This window comes from Mirounga leonina, unplaced genomic scaffold, assembly GCF_011800145.1.
Source record: "Mirounga leonina isolate KUSES-001 unplaced genomic scaffold, KU_Mleo_1.0 Mir_154, whole genome shotgun sequence".
NCBI classification, from domain to species: domain Eukaryota; kingdom Metazoa; phylum Chordata; class Mammalia; order Carnivora; family Phocidae; genus Mirounga; species Mirounga leonina.
Window position 1 is genome coordinate 54,021,882 of NW_023270389.1, and position 17,533 is coordinate 54,039,414.

Here is a 17,533-nt window from a genome sequence, read left to right on the forward strand (position 1 = left end):
CAACCTGTACCCTCATCCCAGACCAGACTGGATCAAGCTATTACTGTCATATAGACTATATTATCATATTATATTTTACATGTACATTGCACCTTATGCTTTTTATTTGTTGTGTATACCACAAATGTAACTAATTATCTGTATATATTTTGTTTGATGTTTTGCTTCCCTGCAAGAGTACAAGTAAGCTCCATGGAAGCAGGAATTATACTTCTCTTGTTCGCCACTTTCTACCCAGAATGTAGCATGATACACATAGTAGGTGCTCACTAAGTATTTGTGGCTATAAATTTATAACTTCTACCAGCCTTGAAAAATACTTTACTTTAAAGGGAGCAATTTATTACCATATTATAATTAGTACATGGCCACTTATTATTGTCTCTCACTACCCAGTGCTATGAGCTCTAAGGTTTTGCTTTCATGGCTAATCTCGGCTGGTCATCTGGCCAAATCTTGCTGTGAGTCCCAAGGGGACCTGCCAAAAAGAATAAATGGATCACCCCAAATCCATCCCCACTACCAATCATAAAGCCAAGGTACAGGCACCATTAGGTCAGTAACATCGTACTTGTATAAAAAAATTTCATGTCATCAGATACAGTTTCATTTCTTCTCTTAATGAACAAAACTAGAGAGTTAGGAAGAATTGTTATTATTAGATTATCTATGGTATTGCCTCTATTCTCCCTACAATGAAGCCAGATTCTGTTAAATGTCATACTCCCAAATCTGTTTCACCAAGGGTTTGTATCAATAAACCATAATGTTTAAGCACAAATAAATTGTTGCCACCATAAAGAGCAAAATATCTACATAATTCTCAACACTGCCTAAGGTTGTCATGAATATCTTGGCCGTTCATGCACATTAACTTGGACTGCACTATAGGAAAAAAGTAGAAAAAAAATAAAAACTATGGCTGCTCTCATTCATATTCCTGGAAACTGGGAGTCTGTGTTCATCCTAGGAAAAGAGCCAGGTCACATGTGGAGGATGAAAAGGAAAATAGTACATTTTTTTCTCATTTTTTCACTTTCTCAGAGTTTCTCACTGCCTTTTTACCCACAGTTACTGAATATTTAAAGAAAAGTAAAGCTACCCCTGCTAGCAGTAATCGCCCACAAAGTCAGCCACTTTCACATGCAATGACACGTATGGAAGCACCTGGCTTAAGAGCAGGCATACATAGATGTTTGAAAAAACTGTTTAAGAAAAAAGTTCACAGATTTATGATTTCCCAAATTTTTTAATTTTGAAGACTTTCACCCCCACACAAAGCTTCCAGCAGAGGCTGGTAATAATTTCTTAAAAATCTTTTAAAACTGAAAATAACTGCAAGAACACCTCAAAGCATTTCTGGTACAGAGGCTGGAGGAAATGGGTCACTCTGACCAGCTACTTCAGAAGCATCATATGACCCAAAACAGCACTGAGTTCAGAACTCACATGTGAGATCTATACAAACTGATATATTCAAATACCAAGAACATGCATGATTTTACTATGCTACACAGGTCCATATTACAGGTGTCAAGCACCAGCTTCAAGTGGTTAATTGATTAACTGTCATCATTACATCAGAGTTGCAGATGGAAGACAATTTCTCTTGAAATCAGAAAAGGCAATTCTTTCTCACAGATACTATGTGTCATAGCTCTTCAGGAAAAACAATGAAAATCACTTAAAATTAATGAAGAACTAAGAGCTGTATTTGGATTACTTCATTTCATCCTCACAAAATGCTTCTGAGTTAACTAACATTATTACCCCACTTTAAGATGAGGAAACTCAAGTATAAGATGTCGAGTACCTTGTTATTCACACAGAAAGTAATGGTAGGGCTTGCATTCAAACTCAGGCAGTCTAAACTGGAAGCCCACAATCTTAACAACGTTAAATTTGAGAATATCATTTTAGGAAAGCAAAAACTCTAAAACATGAAACATGAAGAAGTTAACAATTGCTTATAATTAAGATAATAACTGTACTACTTTTTCCTCAACATTGTTTTTACATAGGATCCCTAAGAGTTAAGTAGGATATATTATCCCTTGTATTTTATAAAGATACCAAATTAAAACGGTTATCTTATTGACTTAAAGTCAGGAGTATGGCTGATACTAGAACTTAAGTTTTCTTGGTCCAACAGCAGCCATGACGTTAGATGTGCGGGGGAACTTCTGGCGGCGGGATTTTATATCTGGGCCTGGGCTTCATTTCATTGGTTCATGAGTTAACATTGATTTGTTTATCTCCACTAAGTCACAAAGCCTGTTTTTTCCTCTTTTGGCTATTGTAGCTATCCAAGGGTGTGGAAGCTGGAAAACAAGTGAAAACTATAAATAATGGTTAATTAACTTTGAAAGCACAATGATAAAAAGTAGTAGCAATGAATCCCATAGCTCAAGCAGAGAGCAAGCTGTTACTGAGTCAAATATCCCAACCTACTGGGCCTCCATCCTGTCTCTTCACTTCCTCCTGCCACCCCTCCCCTCCTGACCCCTGCACACACCCTCTGTGGCAGGTTGCCTGCGTCTCTCTCCTTGCGGTTTGTCTCACTCTTCTATTTTGCCTTCCTCCTTTTTTCCCCTGGCTGTCCCTCTCCACCTTTACAACTCACCTAAGAAGCACAAAAATCTTGGAATTCCAACTTATAGAGACTTCTGAGATCATATGGACCCACATCCCAATGTTGTACATGAGGAAACAACAGTCCTGAGAAGTGATTTTCACAAGAACATGCTGTTATTTTGTGGAGAACACATGGCCTGGGTCCAGGGTCCTCTCCGTGCTGTCACAGCTGTGTCCTGGAATCCAAGAGCACTTGAAAACCTCCGTGCTTCCCATTATAATGTTTTCTAAATAACTAAGAACAAAATCCACCTAAATTTAAGAAGCTTTTATTATTTTCACATAGTCCTTAGCTTTTTTTTTTTTAATTAAGGATCGTCACATAAAATAATCTTTTGAATTCACGGAGCTGAATAGGATTAGAAGATAATTTTAAGGTCACACTTTACAAGCCATAGGCATTTACTAAATAGAAATGTTTGAAAGAGCTGTTCTTAAGGATAAGCACCTCAGAAAAGAAACTGCAAACACCAAACACTGTGCATAACATTTTTGGAATTTATGAATATCCTCATACCCATCTGTGGGCCCATTAAAGGTTAAGAACCCCTGCCTAAAGAAAAAAATGTGGTATGTTTCTGGATTCTTGGTTTTCAAAGTGGGGTGCATACATGCTGGGGTACACATGATGATCCATGGAGCACTGAGGGAACAAAAAAAGTAATGGAACTCCTATTACTGCTTTCAAAACGTCATCCTTCTGAAGTTTTTATACTTGTTTATCTTTTTAACATACACAAGATGTTAGCATAACAACACATGGATAAAATTCATCAATAAGTACAAATAAACCTGTGTGGTTGTGTTTGCAGCTACTTTTTTCCATTCAGAGACAGGCCAACTGTTGGAGACCACCAGGCAGCCCCAGAGAGAGACCTTCTGCTCCCCACAAGGACCCTGCCCGCCAAGGAAGCCTCCCCTCACCTGGTCCTTTGTCTTCCCTTCTCGTTCGCGAATGTGGTTGGCAACAATCCTTTCTGTTTCCTCACAGAGTCTGGGGAAGTTTGCCAGCTGTTAAGAGAAGCAGACCTGAGTGTTAATACTCAAAAAGTTATGCTTCAAAAAAAGAAGCAGAGAGAAATTATTTTGTCTTATAGAAGGTACATATAGCAAATCTGAAAGCAAAAGTAAAATATCCTAAAGAAGAATGGCAGAGTGACAGAAGGGGCGTCACAAACTATAATCAAAATAACTACATTATCTGATAGGAAACACTTTAAAACCAGTAGAGAAATTCCCTGAAAAAACAACAACAACAACAACAAAACCCAGAAACCCAAATACCATCTACTACTATGCTCTGCAGAGTTGGCACTTAACAAAGTTCAAAGATAAAGAAGATGGAAATGAGCATGAAAAGGAGAATAATAACTCACATTTATAGAGTACTTACCATGTGCTAGGCTGTGTGCTAAATACCTCATGAATTATCTCATTCAAAATTCACAACAATCATAAAAGATAGATTCTATTATTAACCCCATTTTATAAAGGAAAAAAGTGAAACAGAGAAGTTAAGTGACTTGCCTAAGAGTAAACAGCTCAGAATTGGTGGGTCCAGGATTCCAACCCAAGTCCTCAGACTCCAGAGCCCATTATCTTGTCCACTACTCTTTGAGAATGATTCATTCCATGAACCACAGAGATATTTTTTAATTCCTTCCTAACAGATGTGTTTGTGTGTACACAAATAACTCATTTCAATCATTCATCCCATCTAAATTATGCAGGTAATTGTCAAAAATTTAATTTACAAAGGGGAATGAATTAATTATAGTTGTTTTCAATGTAAGGAAGAAGAATGGGATGCTATGAGGATGTTTAAGGAGGCCTAACCTAGGACTTAGTCAGGTAAAGTTGTGTAGGAACAGTTGTGGGGAAAATGAAGCTCTCCAAGCATAAGAACGTGTGTGAAGGCAATGCAGGACAGGGACAATGGATGGTAAAAGAAGTAAAGGAAGATCAGAGCAGAGAGTGAGGAAGATGATCTGATGGTGCAGCTAGAAAGATAAACAGGGGTCATATCAGGGGGATCCTTGCAGACCTGCTATGAATTTTGGCTCCTGAAGCAATTCAGATGGGAAATGATGGAGAGTTGGCCTGGGATGGCAGCAACAGAATGGAGAGAAGGGTGCAAATTCATGGCTTAGGACAGGTCAAAGGTTAATTCCAATTCTTATTTAAAGCACTTGCAAAAAAAAAAAAGCATTTGCAAATTAATAAGAATAATACTAATATAAAAACAGGCAAGGGAAACAAGGGCAAAAATGAACTATTGGGACTTCATAAAGATAAATAGCTTTTGCACAGCAAAGGAAACAGTCAACAAAACTAAGAGGCAATCCACAGAATGGGAGAAGATATTTGCAAATGACATAACAGATAAAGGGCTAGTATCCAAAATCTATAAAGAACTTATCAAACTCAACACCCAAGAAACAAATAATCCAATCAAGAAATGGGCAAAAGACATGAACAGCCATTTCTGCAAAGAAGACATCCAAATGGCCGACAGACACAGGAAAAAGTGCTCAACATCACTCGGCATCAGGGAAATACAAATCAAAACCACAATGAGGGGCGCCTGGGTGGCTCAGTTGGTTAAGCGACTGCCTTCGGCTCAGATCATGATCCTGGAGTCCTGGGATCGAGTCCCGCATCGGGCTCCCTGCTCGGCAGGGAGTCTGCTTCTCCCTCTGACCCTCCTCCCTCTCATGCTCTCTGTCTCTCATTCTCTCTGTCTCAAATAAATAAATAAAAAATCTTTAAAAAAAAATTTTATAAAAAACCACAATGAGATACCACCTCACACCAGTCAGAATGGCTAAAATTAACAAGTCAGGAAACGACCAATGTTGGCGAGGATGTGGAGAAAGGGGAACCCTCCTACACTGTTGGTGGGAATGCAAGCTGGTGCAACCACTCTGGAAAACAGTATGGAGGTTCCTCAAAAAGTTGAAAATAGAGCTACCCTATGACCCAGCAATTGCACTACTGGGTATTTACCCCAAAGATACAAATGTAGTGATCCGAAGGGGTATGTGCACCCCAATGTTTATAGCAGCAATGTCCACAATAGCCAAACTATGGAAAGAGCCTAGATGTTAACAATGAATCGTGGAACACTACATCAAAAACTAATGATGTAATGTATGGTGATTAACATTACAATAAAAAATTAAAAAAAAAAAGAACCTAGATGTTAATCAACAGATGAATGGATAAAGAAGATGTGGTATAGATACACAATGGAATATCATGCAGCCATCAAAAAATGAAATCTTGCCATTTGCAATGACGTGGATGGAACTAGAGGGCATTATGCTATGCGAAATAAGTCAATTATCATATGATCTCACTGATATGTGAAATTTGAGAAACAAGGCAGAGGATCATAGGGGAAGAGAGGAAAAAAATGAAACAAAACGAAACCAGAGAGGGAGACAAACCATAAGAGATTCTTAATCTCAGGAAACAAACTGAGGGTTGCTGGAGTGGAGGGTGGTGGGAGGGATGGGGTGTCTGGGTGATGGACACTGGGGACGGTATGTGTTGTGGGGAGTGCTGTGTATGTGTAAGACGGATGAATCACAGACCTGTACCCCTGAAACAAATAATACATTATATGTTAATTTAAAAACAGGCAAAGCATATGATTTTATTAAAAAAAGAAATTTAATGATCAATAAGCAGAAGAAAAATATTAAACTGCACAAATGATCAAAGTAATGCAAAGAAAGATAATAACTATCATGTTGTCAAATTGCTATAATTATTTTTATAATCCTTAATACCGATGAAGATACTAGCACAGTTTAAACTTGCTGAAGTAGGGACAATGAGAATAATCTTTCTGGAAAGCAATTTGGCAATATGTATCAAAAAATCTCAAAGCCATCCATTTATATATCTGTTGACCTAATTATTTCACAGGATTCTGAGATAAAATAATAAGGACATTCATCACAGCATTACTTGGAATAGCAATAATAAGACAAATGAATAAACAAAACTCTTTGAACCACTTAAGTCTCTAACTCTAATAATATTAAGTTAAGGTAGACCCACTTATGGGATATAATTAGCCACTCCAAATAATATTCAATACCTAATTTTTTATCCTATCCAATTCCTAAATATTATCTAATAACATGGTAAAGTGTTTATAATATGACACTAAGTGAAGAAAATCAGGCTACTAATTATATAATGTGATTACACACAAGCATACACATATATACACATAGTCACAGGCCACCATATACCCTTGATATCCTTCAAGGACACTGAGACCTAACAAATCTCAAAATTCTTGAGTAATGTTGTAGCACCTAATATTCTCCTAACTTTAAGCAACTAGAACTAGGCCTCCCTGAGCCATGGCTGCTCCATGGTCAAACAAGGTCACTGTACACACCAACTTTATAGTATACATGATGCACACACAACAAACTGCAGACAACAAACTGCAATTCTTCATGGAACCATCATAATCACAAATCACAAATAAATATTAAACCTCCTGAAGCTGCAAATCTACTGTCTGTATACAGAAAAAGATCTACACAAATACTACAAAATGTTAATAGGCATAACCTCTTTGAATGATGGGATTATGCATAATTTGCATTTTTTTCTATATACATCCCTATATTCTCAAAATTTTTCTACAGTGACCATAGCGTGCTTGTATAACATCATAATAAAAGCATAGAAACCTGGCTGCCTTGGTTACCTCAAAAATCACAGCCCAGTGTCTATTCATAAGGTCACCAAACCATTACCCTGTTACTGAGACCCCAAGCTGAATCCTGAGATGTATGCTCATTTGGGAGCTTATTTCATGAATAATTGCAGGATACAAATGGAACTTCCACTTCAAGTTTTGGAAGCATTCTCCAAGAAAAGTTCTATCATCCCAGAAACCCTTTTATACTCTGAGAGTATTATAAGTTATTTTTTGTGAGGTCTGTAAAAAGTTTTAAATATAGAAGAGATAGCCAATCAATACCAGTTGTTCTTCCTGACTAGTACAAACCTGGGTGGTATATCTGACCGTAACCACTAGCCTGCCCTAGGCCACCAGAGTAACTGTTGTTTCTCCTCTGCGCTCAGGGCATCCCAAGCTAACAGTGCATCTTTGCTTTTTGACAATAGACACACAAATATAGAATCGTACTCCTGTAGAAAAGTGGCTGCAGGGCGCCTGGGTGGCTCAGTCGGTTGAGTGACTGCCTTCGGCTCAGGTCATGATCCCAGAGTCCCGGGATCGAGTCCCGCATCGGGCTCCCTGCTTGGCGGGGAGTCTGCTTCTCCCTCTGACCCTCCCCCCTCTCATATGCTCTCTCATTCTCTCTGTCAAATAATAAATAAAATCTTTAAAAAAAAAAAAAAAAGAAAAGAAAAGTGGCTGCACAGGAATAGTGGTCTACTGAGGAGGACAGGCATGCCTTCAATAGCATTTAGAAAATGGATGGATAGCAGAAGGTTATTTTTTAAAACACCAAATAGTGGCACTATGAATATTTATTCAGAAAAAAAGTATTTGATAGTTGAAGGACCCCAGGCTAGTATGCAGCCATCATGAAGTCAGAGAAAGGCCGAAATGGCAAGAATATCCCAAGAAGTAGAATCACCCAAGAACCCTCCCATCTACTAGCCTTGGCAGAAGGAATGATCTTGTGTGTGTGTGTGTGTGTCTCCTGACCTTTCCAAGCTTACCACCCAAGGGCTTAATTTCACCAGAAAAGGAGCCCACCAGAGCTATAACTTTGTACCTATAATTGAGACAACTGGAAAGTAAATGAGTCTAAATTCTAAGTGGAACAAAAGGGAAAAAGAAGATGCCGGAAGAGCCCCCCCATGGAGGCAAAGGAAGAGAAATACTAAAGGGGATGCTAATAACAGGGCCTAGGCATTGCTGAAAGGCAGTAATGCAGCTGGTATGGCTTCTATCTAGCTGTTGGTCTGGAAAGACTATAGAAGTGTTTAGAACCAAAATGTTGGCTTGAATTGCTGGCTCTCAAATGCAACACTCCAGTCCCAATTCTTCTCACAATATATATAAGAAGAAGGCAAACATCCCACTCACATTCTGAATTATTCTGATCAGGCTTCCTGCCACTCATTTCCTTAGCTCATTCAGTGGGATTCCTGCTCAGTTTACATAACCCTTTTCTCTGTTTTAAAAAATACTTGACTCTGGGCACCTGGGTGGCTCAGTTGTTAAGCATCTGCCTTTGGCTCAGGTCATGATCCCAGGGTCCTGGGATCGAGCCCTGCATCGGCTCCCTGCTCCATGGGAAGCCTGCTTCTCCCTCTCTCACTCCCCTTGCTTGTGTTCCCTCTCTCGCTGTGCTTCTCTCTGTCAAATGGATAAATAAAATCTTTAAAAAGAAAAAAATAGGGGCGCCTGGGTGGCTCAGTTGGTTAAGCGACTGCCTTCGGCTCAGGTCATGATCCTGGAGTCCCGGGATCAAGTCCCGCATCGGGCTCCCTGCTCGGCAGGGAGTCTGCTTCTCCCTCTGACCCTCCCCCCCTCATGTGCTCTCTCTCTCTTTCTCTCTCTCAAATAAATAAATAAATAAAATCTTTTAAAAAATAAAAATAAAAAATAAAATAAATAAATAAAAAGAAAAAAATACTTGACTCTGATTGCTCAGTTCAATTCCTTGCCTCTCTTCCTTGTCTCTTTTTTAAGGCACAATCAGTTTCCTCAACTATTTTTAACCATTATAATTTCCAATCTCTTTTGCTCTGAATACCAAATTGAAAGGCTGCAGTTGTTAAGAATATATTTATTTTGTCAAAATCATCAAAATTGTAAACATGTATGCCAAAATAATACTGATCTAGAAGACACCATCTTTAGACATTTATTCCCTTATCAACTATTTAAATACTCTAGAAATTGATTTATATAGAATCAAGGAATTAAGATTTTGCTATTGGTTATATTAATTTTATATTCCTAAATTCATTTCACAACCATCATTCACTTAACAAAGATTCATTGGGCAACTGCCATAAGCCAGCTTGATGCTCAGTTTTTGTCAAACTACCTGATATTAAAAACCAGTCTTGTGGGGCACCTGGGTGGCTCAGTCAGTTAAAGTGGCTGCCTTGGGCTCAGGTCGTGATCCCAGAGTCCTGGGATCCAGCCCTGTGTCGGGCTCCCTGCTCAGCGGAGAGCCTGCTTCTCCCTTTCCCTCTGCCTGCCGCTCTGCCTGCTTGTTCTCTCTCTGTGTCAAATAAATAAGTAAAATCTTAAAAAAAAAAAAACAACCAGTCTTGAGTGGCAGGTTGACTATACAGATAAATTGTCATACCAGAGAGAAATATTTTATAAATATCAAGGGAAAACACAAAAAAATAAATGGCCAAACCTGCTCTGAGAAGGCCTCAGAAGACTTGATGCTGAAATCATGATAGTGAAGCTTCCAAATAGAGCTGGACATCGACCAAATGACAAATTACTTCTAAAGAGCTTATTGTTAAAATTACACTGAATACTCTTATGTAATAAGGAATATTCAAAGTAGAAAGAATGCAATATATATGATGTTAGGAAGCAATATATATAATTTTTTAATTTAAATATATAATTTATAATTTATAATTATAATTTTATTTAATTTAATTTTATATAAAATATAAATTTTATATAAAGTATAATTAAATATAATTTTATTTAATTTAAATACATAATTCCGAGAGAAACTTTTAATTATGGTCTGAGTGAAAGTAGTATCAGATATTTTTTAATACAAAAAAATGTTTTAATAAAAGCCAATATTTTAAATGTTATTTAGGGTAGTGTTTAATTATTTTGGTGGCACCTCAATATAAAAATTTACTTCTAAGCATGGACCACATTTTTCCCTAGGGGAAAAAAATAACACTTGAAGGCCTTTCTAGCCAATAAAACCAAAATTATACACTTATAAAAGTTACAACCATTGAATAATCAGATCGTGAGAGCCATGCTATTACGTTTCTGTTGGAACAAACACAAGATGAGGCAAGATTTCCACGCCTTCAAGAGTAACTAGTTCACTGCCTTAAGCAAAGACTCAGGTTATTAGGTACCATCTGTTCATAGTTCCATACCAAACATAAATCGAGAAAATAAACCAAAGACCAGAACAAAAATTTTTTATGCACATGACTTGAGTTGATTGGTTTGGCTAACCTAAAGGTATGGACTCTGTTTTGATCCAAAAGTCATAAACTTCCCAATGTTGGCCACTCACTACAAACTGAGGAGGAATAATGATTTTACTGCTCATTAAAGCATACAATAATTTTATTCCATTTCTGTAAATTAAAACCTGCCCACAAATCCTAGTAATCCTTTATTTATGTACAGCATAACGCTGGATTCATTCAGGAAATGAGAAAACATTTATTTATTATTATGAAATAATCACATTTATTATGAAAAAAGGAAAAACAGAACATTCACATTTACAAAGGTGATCAAAGATGAGAAACAATTCTAGTATAAAAAGGTCAAGAAATTGCACAAGGGTAAATGGGAAAATTTTTTATCGAGTGTTCTGTATTTTAGGAGTGGTATGGGAAGTCTCAGAAGACCTAACTGAAGACTGTAGAAGGGGAAGGGAGCCAGGGCCATTGAGGCGGCCTTGGGTAAGTGGTCAGGGAGAGAGAATATGTTAGCCCTCCTTCTCCAAGCAGGCAAATCCCAAATCTCTACACCCTGAATATGTTCTACAAATGGTAAAGTATACGATGGAAGAACATGTATGGTATGTTGGTAGGTTCCCACCATAACATTTCTTTTAAGCAGAAAAATGGGAACTCTAGTGTCAGTTGGCAAATGCTAAGGGATAAAAATAAAATTCCAACCTTGGGTGAAATAAAGCTGAAAGGTAGTCAGAAGAGACAGCCTCACTAAGTAATTCAGAGCACACCCAAATGGGAGGTCAGCGGTAGGGCTGACACTGTCTCAAAACAACACCCAAAGATAATAATCAGATTTTTGTTTCCTTTCTTTCCAAGTTTATCTCTGGTAGACATATTAATGAGCAGTTTAAAAAGAAAAATCAAAACAGAATGTAAAGGGAAAAGTGGAGGCCAGCACAAATTACAAATTAAGAATTATAAAGATCATTAATTCTTGAGTGAATTATGAGATGAAAAGGTGAACATTCTGGAATATTATTCAGCCATTAAAAAGAAGGAAATCCCATCATTGGTGACAACATGGATGGACCTCGAGGGCAGAGGCTAAGTGAGAAACATCAGGCAGAGAAAGACAAATCTGCATAATCACACTTAGAGAATCTTCTGGAAACTAAGAAGCAGTAACAACAATGGAGCTCAGACACTGAGAACAGATTGGTGGTTGCCCCTGGGTGAGATGGGCGAAGGGTGTCAAAAGGTACAAACTTACAGTTATAAAATAAATAAGTCCTGGGGGTGTAACACATGTACAGCTTGGTGACCATAGTTAATAATACTGTACTGTATATTTGAAAGTTGCTGAGAGTTGATCTTTAAAGTTCTCATCACGAGAAAACAGTCCTGTAACTGTGTGTGGTGATGGATGCTAACTAGGCCCGTTGTGATCATTTCACAGTATATGCAAATATTGAATCATTATGTGATACATCTGGAACTAATATAATGTTATATATCTATTATAGCTCAATAAAAAAAAGTGGGGGTCAGGGTTAAAAACAAGTAACAGTAACAAAAAGGTGAAATTCCTATCCCTTAAAAGCCAAGTCCCAGACCTGAATTCCCTATAATATCCGATGAAAGGTTCAAACTTTAATAACCAGCCTGATTTGAAACCTGAGTTATGTAAGGCATCTATTATATGCAAAACACAGCAGTTTGTTAGACTGGACAGCTAGCTGTTAGAGGAGGGGAAATGCGAGTCTTTTCGTACAGAGTAGAAACCACAGCAGATCTATCCAGACCTAAATGAAAGCCCTACTTGAGCAGGATGCTTTGCAGCTATTCTCCTACAGACTTTCATGGAAGGTAATCAAGTGGCTACTTCAGTCAAACCGATCATCACCCGCCACATCAATGAGACATGATTCATTTATCCTTTCAAGTACTCATCCAATAATTACCATTGAAAATCTGGCTGTTTTAGGGCTGTGAATACAGTGTTGAACAAATCAAGTCCCTACGCCCATGGAGCTTATATTCTCTAAGTCCCTTTATTGTCCAACAAGAAAAACAAAAAACATACATAGTGTAATTCATGTGGTCATATGTGCCACAAAGAAAAACAAAGTTTGGTAAGTCGATGAAGAGTGATGTGTGTGTGTATGTGTATGTGTGTGTGTGTATGTGTGTTTGAAAGGAGGCATGTATAACTGTAGACAGAAAAGTCATAGAAAGACTCTGATTAGGTGGCATTTGAGGAGAGACTTGAAAAGAAGCTAGGATGTGATCCACACAAATACCTTGAGGCAGGGCATTTCCAACATTGGGAATGAGAAGGGCAAAGGCCCTGCCATCTTCTCTCCTTGACCTGTTGAAGAAACAAGGAGACCAGTGTCGCTGGAATGGACCAAAGGGAAAGTGGGAGGAGCCTAGAGATGAGAAGGCGTAAGATCATGTAGGACCTTAAAAGCCATGCTAAGGACTTTAGAGTCACTTGATTAGTATGTGTACTCAGAGCAAGATATTTACTCACTTAACATGCCACAGAATTCAGCATTTCTTCTAACAGCACTTTTTAATGAAAAATTTTCCTTGTAATTCTAACAGCCAACTAAGGAATCTTTTCTATTTCCTTGCAAAGTTTTTTTTTTTTTCCTTTTTCTGAGCAGGGTAAAAAAAAAAAATCAATTAATTGGTATGATGGCAATCCAAGAATGTGGTTTCCCAAGAGGCCAATAAATGGCAGAGTTGCTAAACTGTGGTTTAAAAAACAAGATGTTCCTCTCAGTGCTTCCTGAAAGAACCTCAGGACCCTGCGACAGTACACTGGAGAACTGGGGGTAAAGAAAAGCAGCTGAGAGCCGATGCCCACCAGAAAAATTCTGAAATTGACATGTCCCTGGAGCGAAGCCAAACAGCTCATAAAGCTCTAATGTTCTTGTCTTGTCCCCCAGTGCCCCAGACACAACAGTGAGAAAATATCCGAGAAGGTTGCATTCCCCCAGCTTAGAAGTCTAGCGTTGTGTTTTGTTACTTGAACAAACATAAATCCCATGTTTTTCACTGAGGTTTATTTATGTGGCTTAAGGGGAAAAAATTAAATATTTTACACATAAGACACTCAACATGAGAAATATTGTAAATGAAAATACTGTTTTAAGAATATACATGGATATGTATATATACATTCACAATACAGCTAGAGTAACTATGCCTTTCAGATTGCTTGGGGCAGTCTTACTTTCCTCCTACTATTCCTGTGAATGTATTAATAGCTCCCCTTTCAATCTCAAAAGAGTCCTACTTTGGACGATAAATTACATAATCACATTTTCGATGGCTCATGTGCAAAAGGGGTCAAGTAATAAAGTCCTGGTATAATCAACTTTAATTAAGATTATTTTGCTTTGCAAAAGATTTTAATTAGACCAGTTTTAAAGTAAAAGAACTTGGAGGTAGACATAATGAGGGCAAAAGTCAAGAGCATCAAAATGAGAAATAAAGAAAATTAAAAAAAAGAAAACCTGCTCAAATTTTATTATTTTAAAAGGAATGACCAAAATATTCTTTTAAAACCAAGACAGATTTCTTTAGCATCAGGGTAACTTTACAATATCTAAATTGTTAAAAAGTATTTATAGAATGCCTCTGCTGTAGGGTTAGTCATTACATTAGATGCCAAGAATAAAAAGATAAAAGACACAGCTTTTTTTTTTAAAGGAGCTTATAATCTACAAGAGGAGACATTCACCTAAATAAATAAATTACAAACAAACCACAATGTAGGACCATAAATGCTGTGATAGAAGGAAACATAGGGTGCCAACTAAAGCACTGAGAAGGGGGTAAGGAGAGAGATTAGGAGAGGACTCACAGAGGCCCTGCAAGAAGATTTCTTAGGTAAATGAAGATGATTGAACTGGATCATAAAAAAATGAAAGGGGATGGCAGGTGAAGACAAGAGGAAAAGGAGACATTCGAAACAAAGAGAATCACGTGTGTGAATGGTAAAGGCATGAAAATTCCATGAGGATGGCGCAAATCACTTGGAATGGCTGAAGCAAGCACAAAGTGACAATAGATGGAGCTAAAGAAGTATATTCAGGGATCACATGTGAAACTAAAAGCAACTGTAAATGATTTGTACCTTATTCTCAAGATATGAGGAGCCATTGCATAATTTTGAGGGAACAGGCAAAATACATGTCCGTATTTTAGAAGGGCCACTTTGACAGCAGTGGGGAGGATGAATTTGATGGTGGCTAGACTGGAGGTATAAAGATCAGTTAGGAGGCCGCTGGAGTAGTTTAGTTAAGAAAAAAAAAAACCAAAAACTGTTCAGGGCCATAAGTTAGGAGAGAGCAATGGCAGTAGACTGTGGAGTAGACCATTTTAGTAGAGAGGCTTGAGCTGGAGCTATGGATTTGGGAACCAACAACATTTTAAGCGGTAGCTGAGCTATGGCAGATATGATCTGGCAGGGAGAAAGGACAGTAAGAAGAGAAGAAACCAGGAGCAAGCTCTGTGCGACTCTGGTGTTCAGAAGCAGGAAAGGTGGATAAACTCTTAAAGGAGACAGAGGAGGGATCATGAGAAAGAGGGAAGAGAAGCCACGAGAGGGGGTGTCAGCTTCAAAAAAAGAGTGGTCTACAGCATCAGGAATGAGTACGCATTACATTGGGCAATCAGGTCTCTGGTCGACCTGTACCATAATTACTCAATAGAATAGAGGCGTGGAAGCCACATTTCAGAGAGTCACGAGTTAACTGGAGATAAGAAAATAAAGACAGCAAGTGTAAACTACTTTTCTCCCAAAAAGGTTTCACATGAAGAAAAGGAGAAGAATAAGGTAGTAGATAGGTTTTTGTTATTGTTGTTACTGCTTTTAAGTTAGGAGATTTTTTTTTAATGTGATGGAGAAAGTGACGATTTAAGAAATAGAAGAATCTAAAGAATAAGTTCCTTAAGAAGGTGAGAGTACAGATAGGAGCCTAGCCCCAGTCAGGGAAACCACCTCAACAGGGACAGAGGGAAGGAGGAGCAGGGTTGGGGATATCAGTAAGATTGGGAAATTATTGTTCCCATTTATGGCCCCTATTTTCTCTGTGAAATCATTACTTAAAATAAGAATGAAATTGATAAGCAGAGAGTAGTTATAGGGAGAACAAAAGAGAGAGAACTGGAAGGGTAAGAGCTTGTGACAGAATATTAGGCATAGGGAAGGACTGTTCCCTCACTTTCTCCTCCACAGCACCCTTCACACCTCACTGATAAAGTAGGAACTTTCTTCAACACTTCTGCCCTCTTGGGGAAGTCCTATGGAAGAAAATTCTATTATTTTTCCCAGCTCACAGAAAAAAGGGGGGCAGGGAAGATATGTTGACTGGTAAGATGGTGAGAACCTGATATGCATCAGTCCTCAGCTCTCTGTTGGGTAGGGTGGGCAGATAAAGTTACTGCTCACATGTGACTCTCTGACTTTTACTGGTTTACATTCACGCAGATGTAAGGCAAGCCAAAATACTCTGTATTTCTTATGGGTGCACATCTAACTCTCTCCACCACTGTGGGCTTTAAGGTTTACTGCTGGAAGAGGAAGTAACAGGAGGCTCCCACTTGAGCAGCAAGTCCCAGACACATTTTCCAATCTAGATTTATCAGCAGCAAACTGGATACTAAATTTCAATCCTCCTCTAAGCTTTTCTCCTGATTTTCTAACTTAAAACCTAAAGAAGTTAGGAGGGGTAATCAGAATTCTGAAAACCTTAGATATACAGTTTGAAATTTCTGAAGGATCTCCTGGTAGAACATTCGTCAATGATGATAAGGACCACAAGAGGTCATGGAAGTATCATACCAGTGTGGAATGAATGGAGAGACACTGGAGTCAAAGATCTCAAAAAACAGTAGCTACTGGATGTTGGACACATGGATCTCTACTGAAATCATCCAAGTTGAAGGTGAATTTAGGATGAAGAGGAAAAATGTAAGTGAGGTTCTAAATATCCTGACAAATGCAAGGGAGTGACTAGGATGTGATGGTGACAGTGAATAGAAGGGAAAAGCAGAGCTGGTACCATTGGGGCCTTTACTGAAGAATTTTACAGGATGTTGAAGGCATAATGTTTGGAAGCCACAGAAGGAGAAGTGGGCAGATGTCAAGCTTGATGCAGGCCCTTAGATTCTTCAGGTTTGAGCCAGTAAGTATTCTTCAGTGAAGACTGAAGCAGCATAAGCAATAATCTCAGGGAGAAAGCAAGGTTTTATTTGAGACAAAATATACAGTGTTTTCAGAAGACAGTACAAATATACAACTACACTGATCTAGAGAGTATAATGGAAAGGGAGGTTCAAAGGGTGGACAGCAAAAGAATAGAAGCCAAAAAAGTGTCCAGGAACAAGCTGTCTATTCCCATGCCATCAGGACTGACTGTTGGTTTTCCTGCAAGTTGAATATAATGGGAAATGATAAAAAAAAAAAAATGATTCATACATACCATAAACACTCTATATAACTTAAAACATAAATGTACACACATGTGCCAATCTTCTGATGTAAGGCCAAGGCCTGTTCTCTGCATATGGATCTGTTGATTGGAGTTATGCGTCTTCTGTCTTACATAAACCACATCCTTCATCTATGATTTCCACTTTGACTTTCTTTAAAGCGGAGGGAGAACCTGAAGACACTTGTGAAATAATCTGAATGCAGAGCCCATCTAGATTTTTATAACTCTCCCCACCTTCTTTCAGC

General features: G+C 38.2%; 1 protein-coding gene across 5 annotated transcripts in view; it reads right to left on the reverse strand.

Annotated features, from left to right (window-relative positions):
- DNM3 (dynamin 3) overlaps positions 1–17,533 on the reverse strand; it is a 559,032-nt gene that overhangs the window by 331,733 nt on the left and 209,766 nt on the right. For all 5 annotated transcript variants that reach the window (XM_035010797.1, XM_035010801.1, XM_035010800.1 and 2 more), the window contains exon 11: positions 3,559–3,645. In XM_035010797.1, coding sequence (XP_034866688.1) covers positions 3,559–3,645 — 87 coding nt within the window. The remainder of the gene's footprint in view (positions 1–3,558; positions 3,646–17,533) is intronic.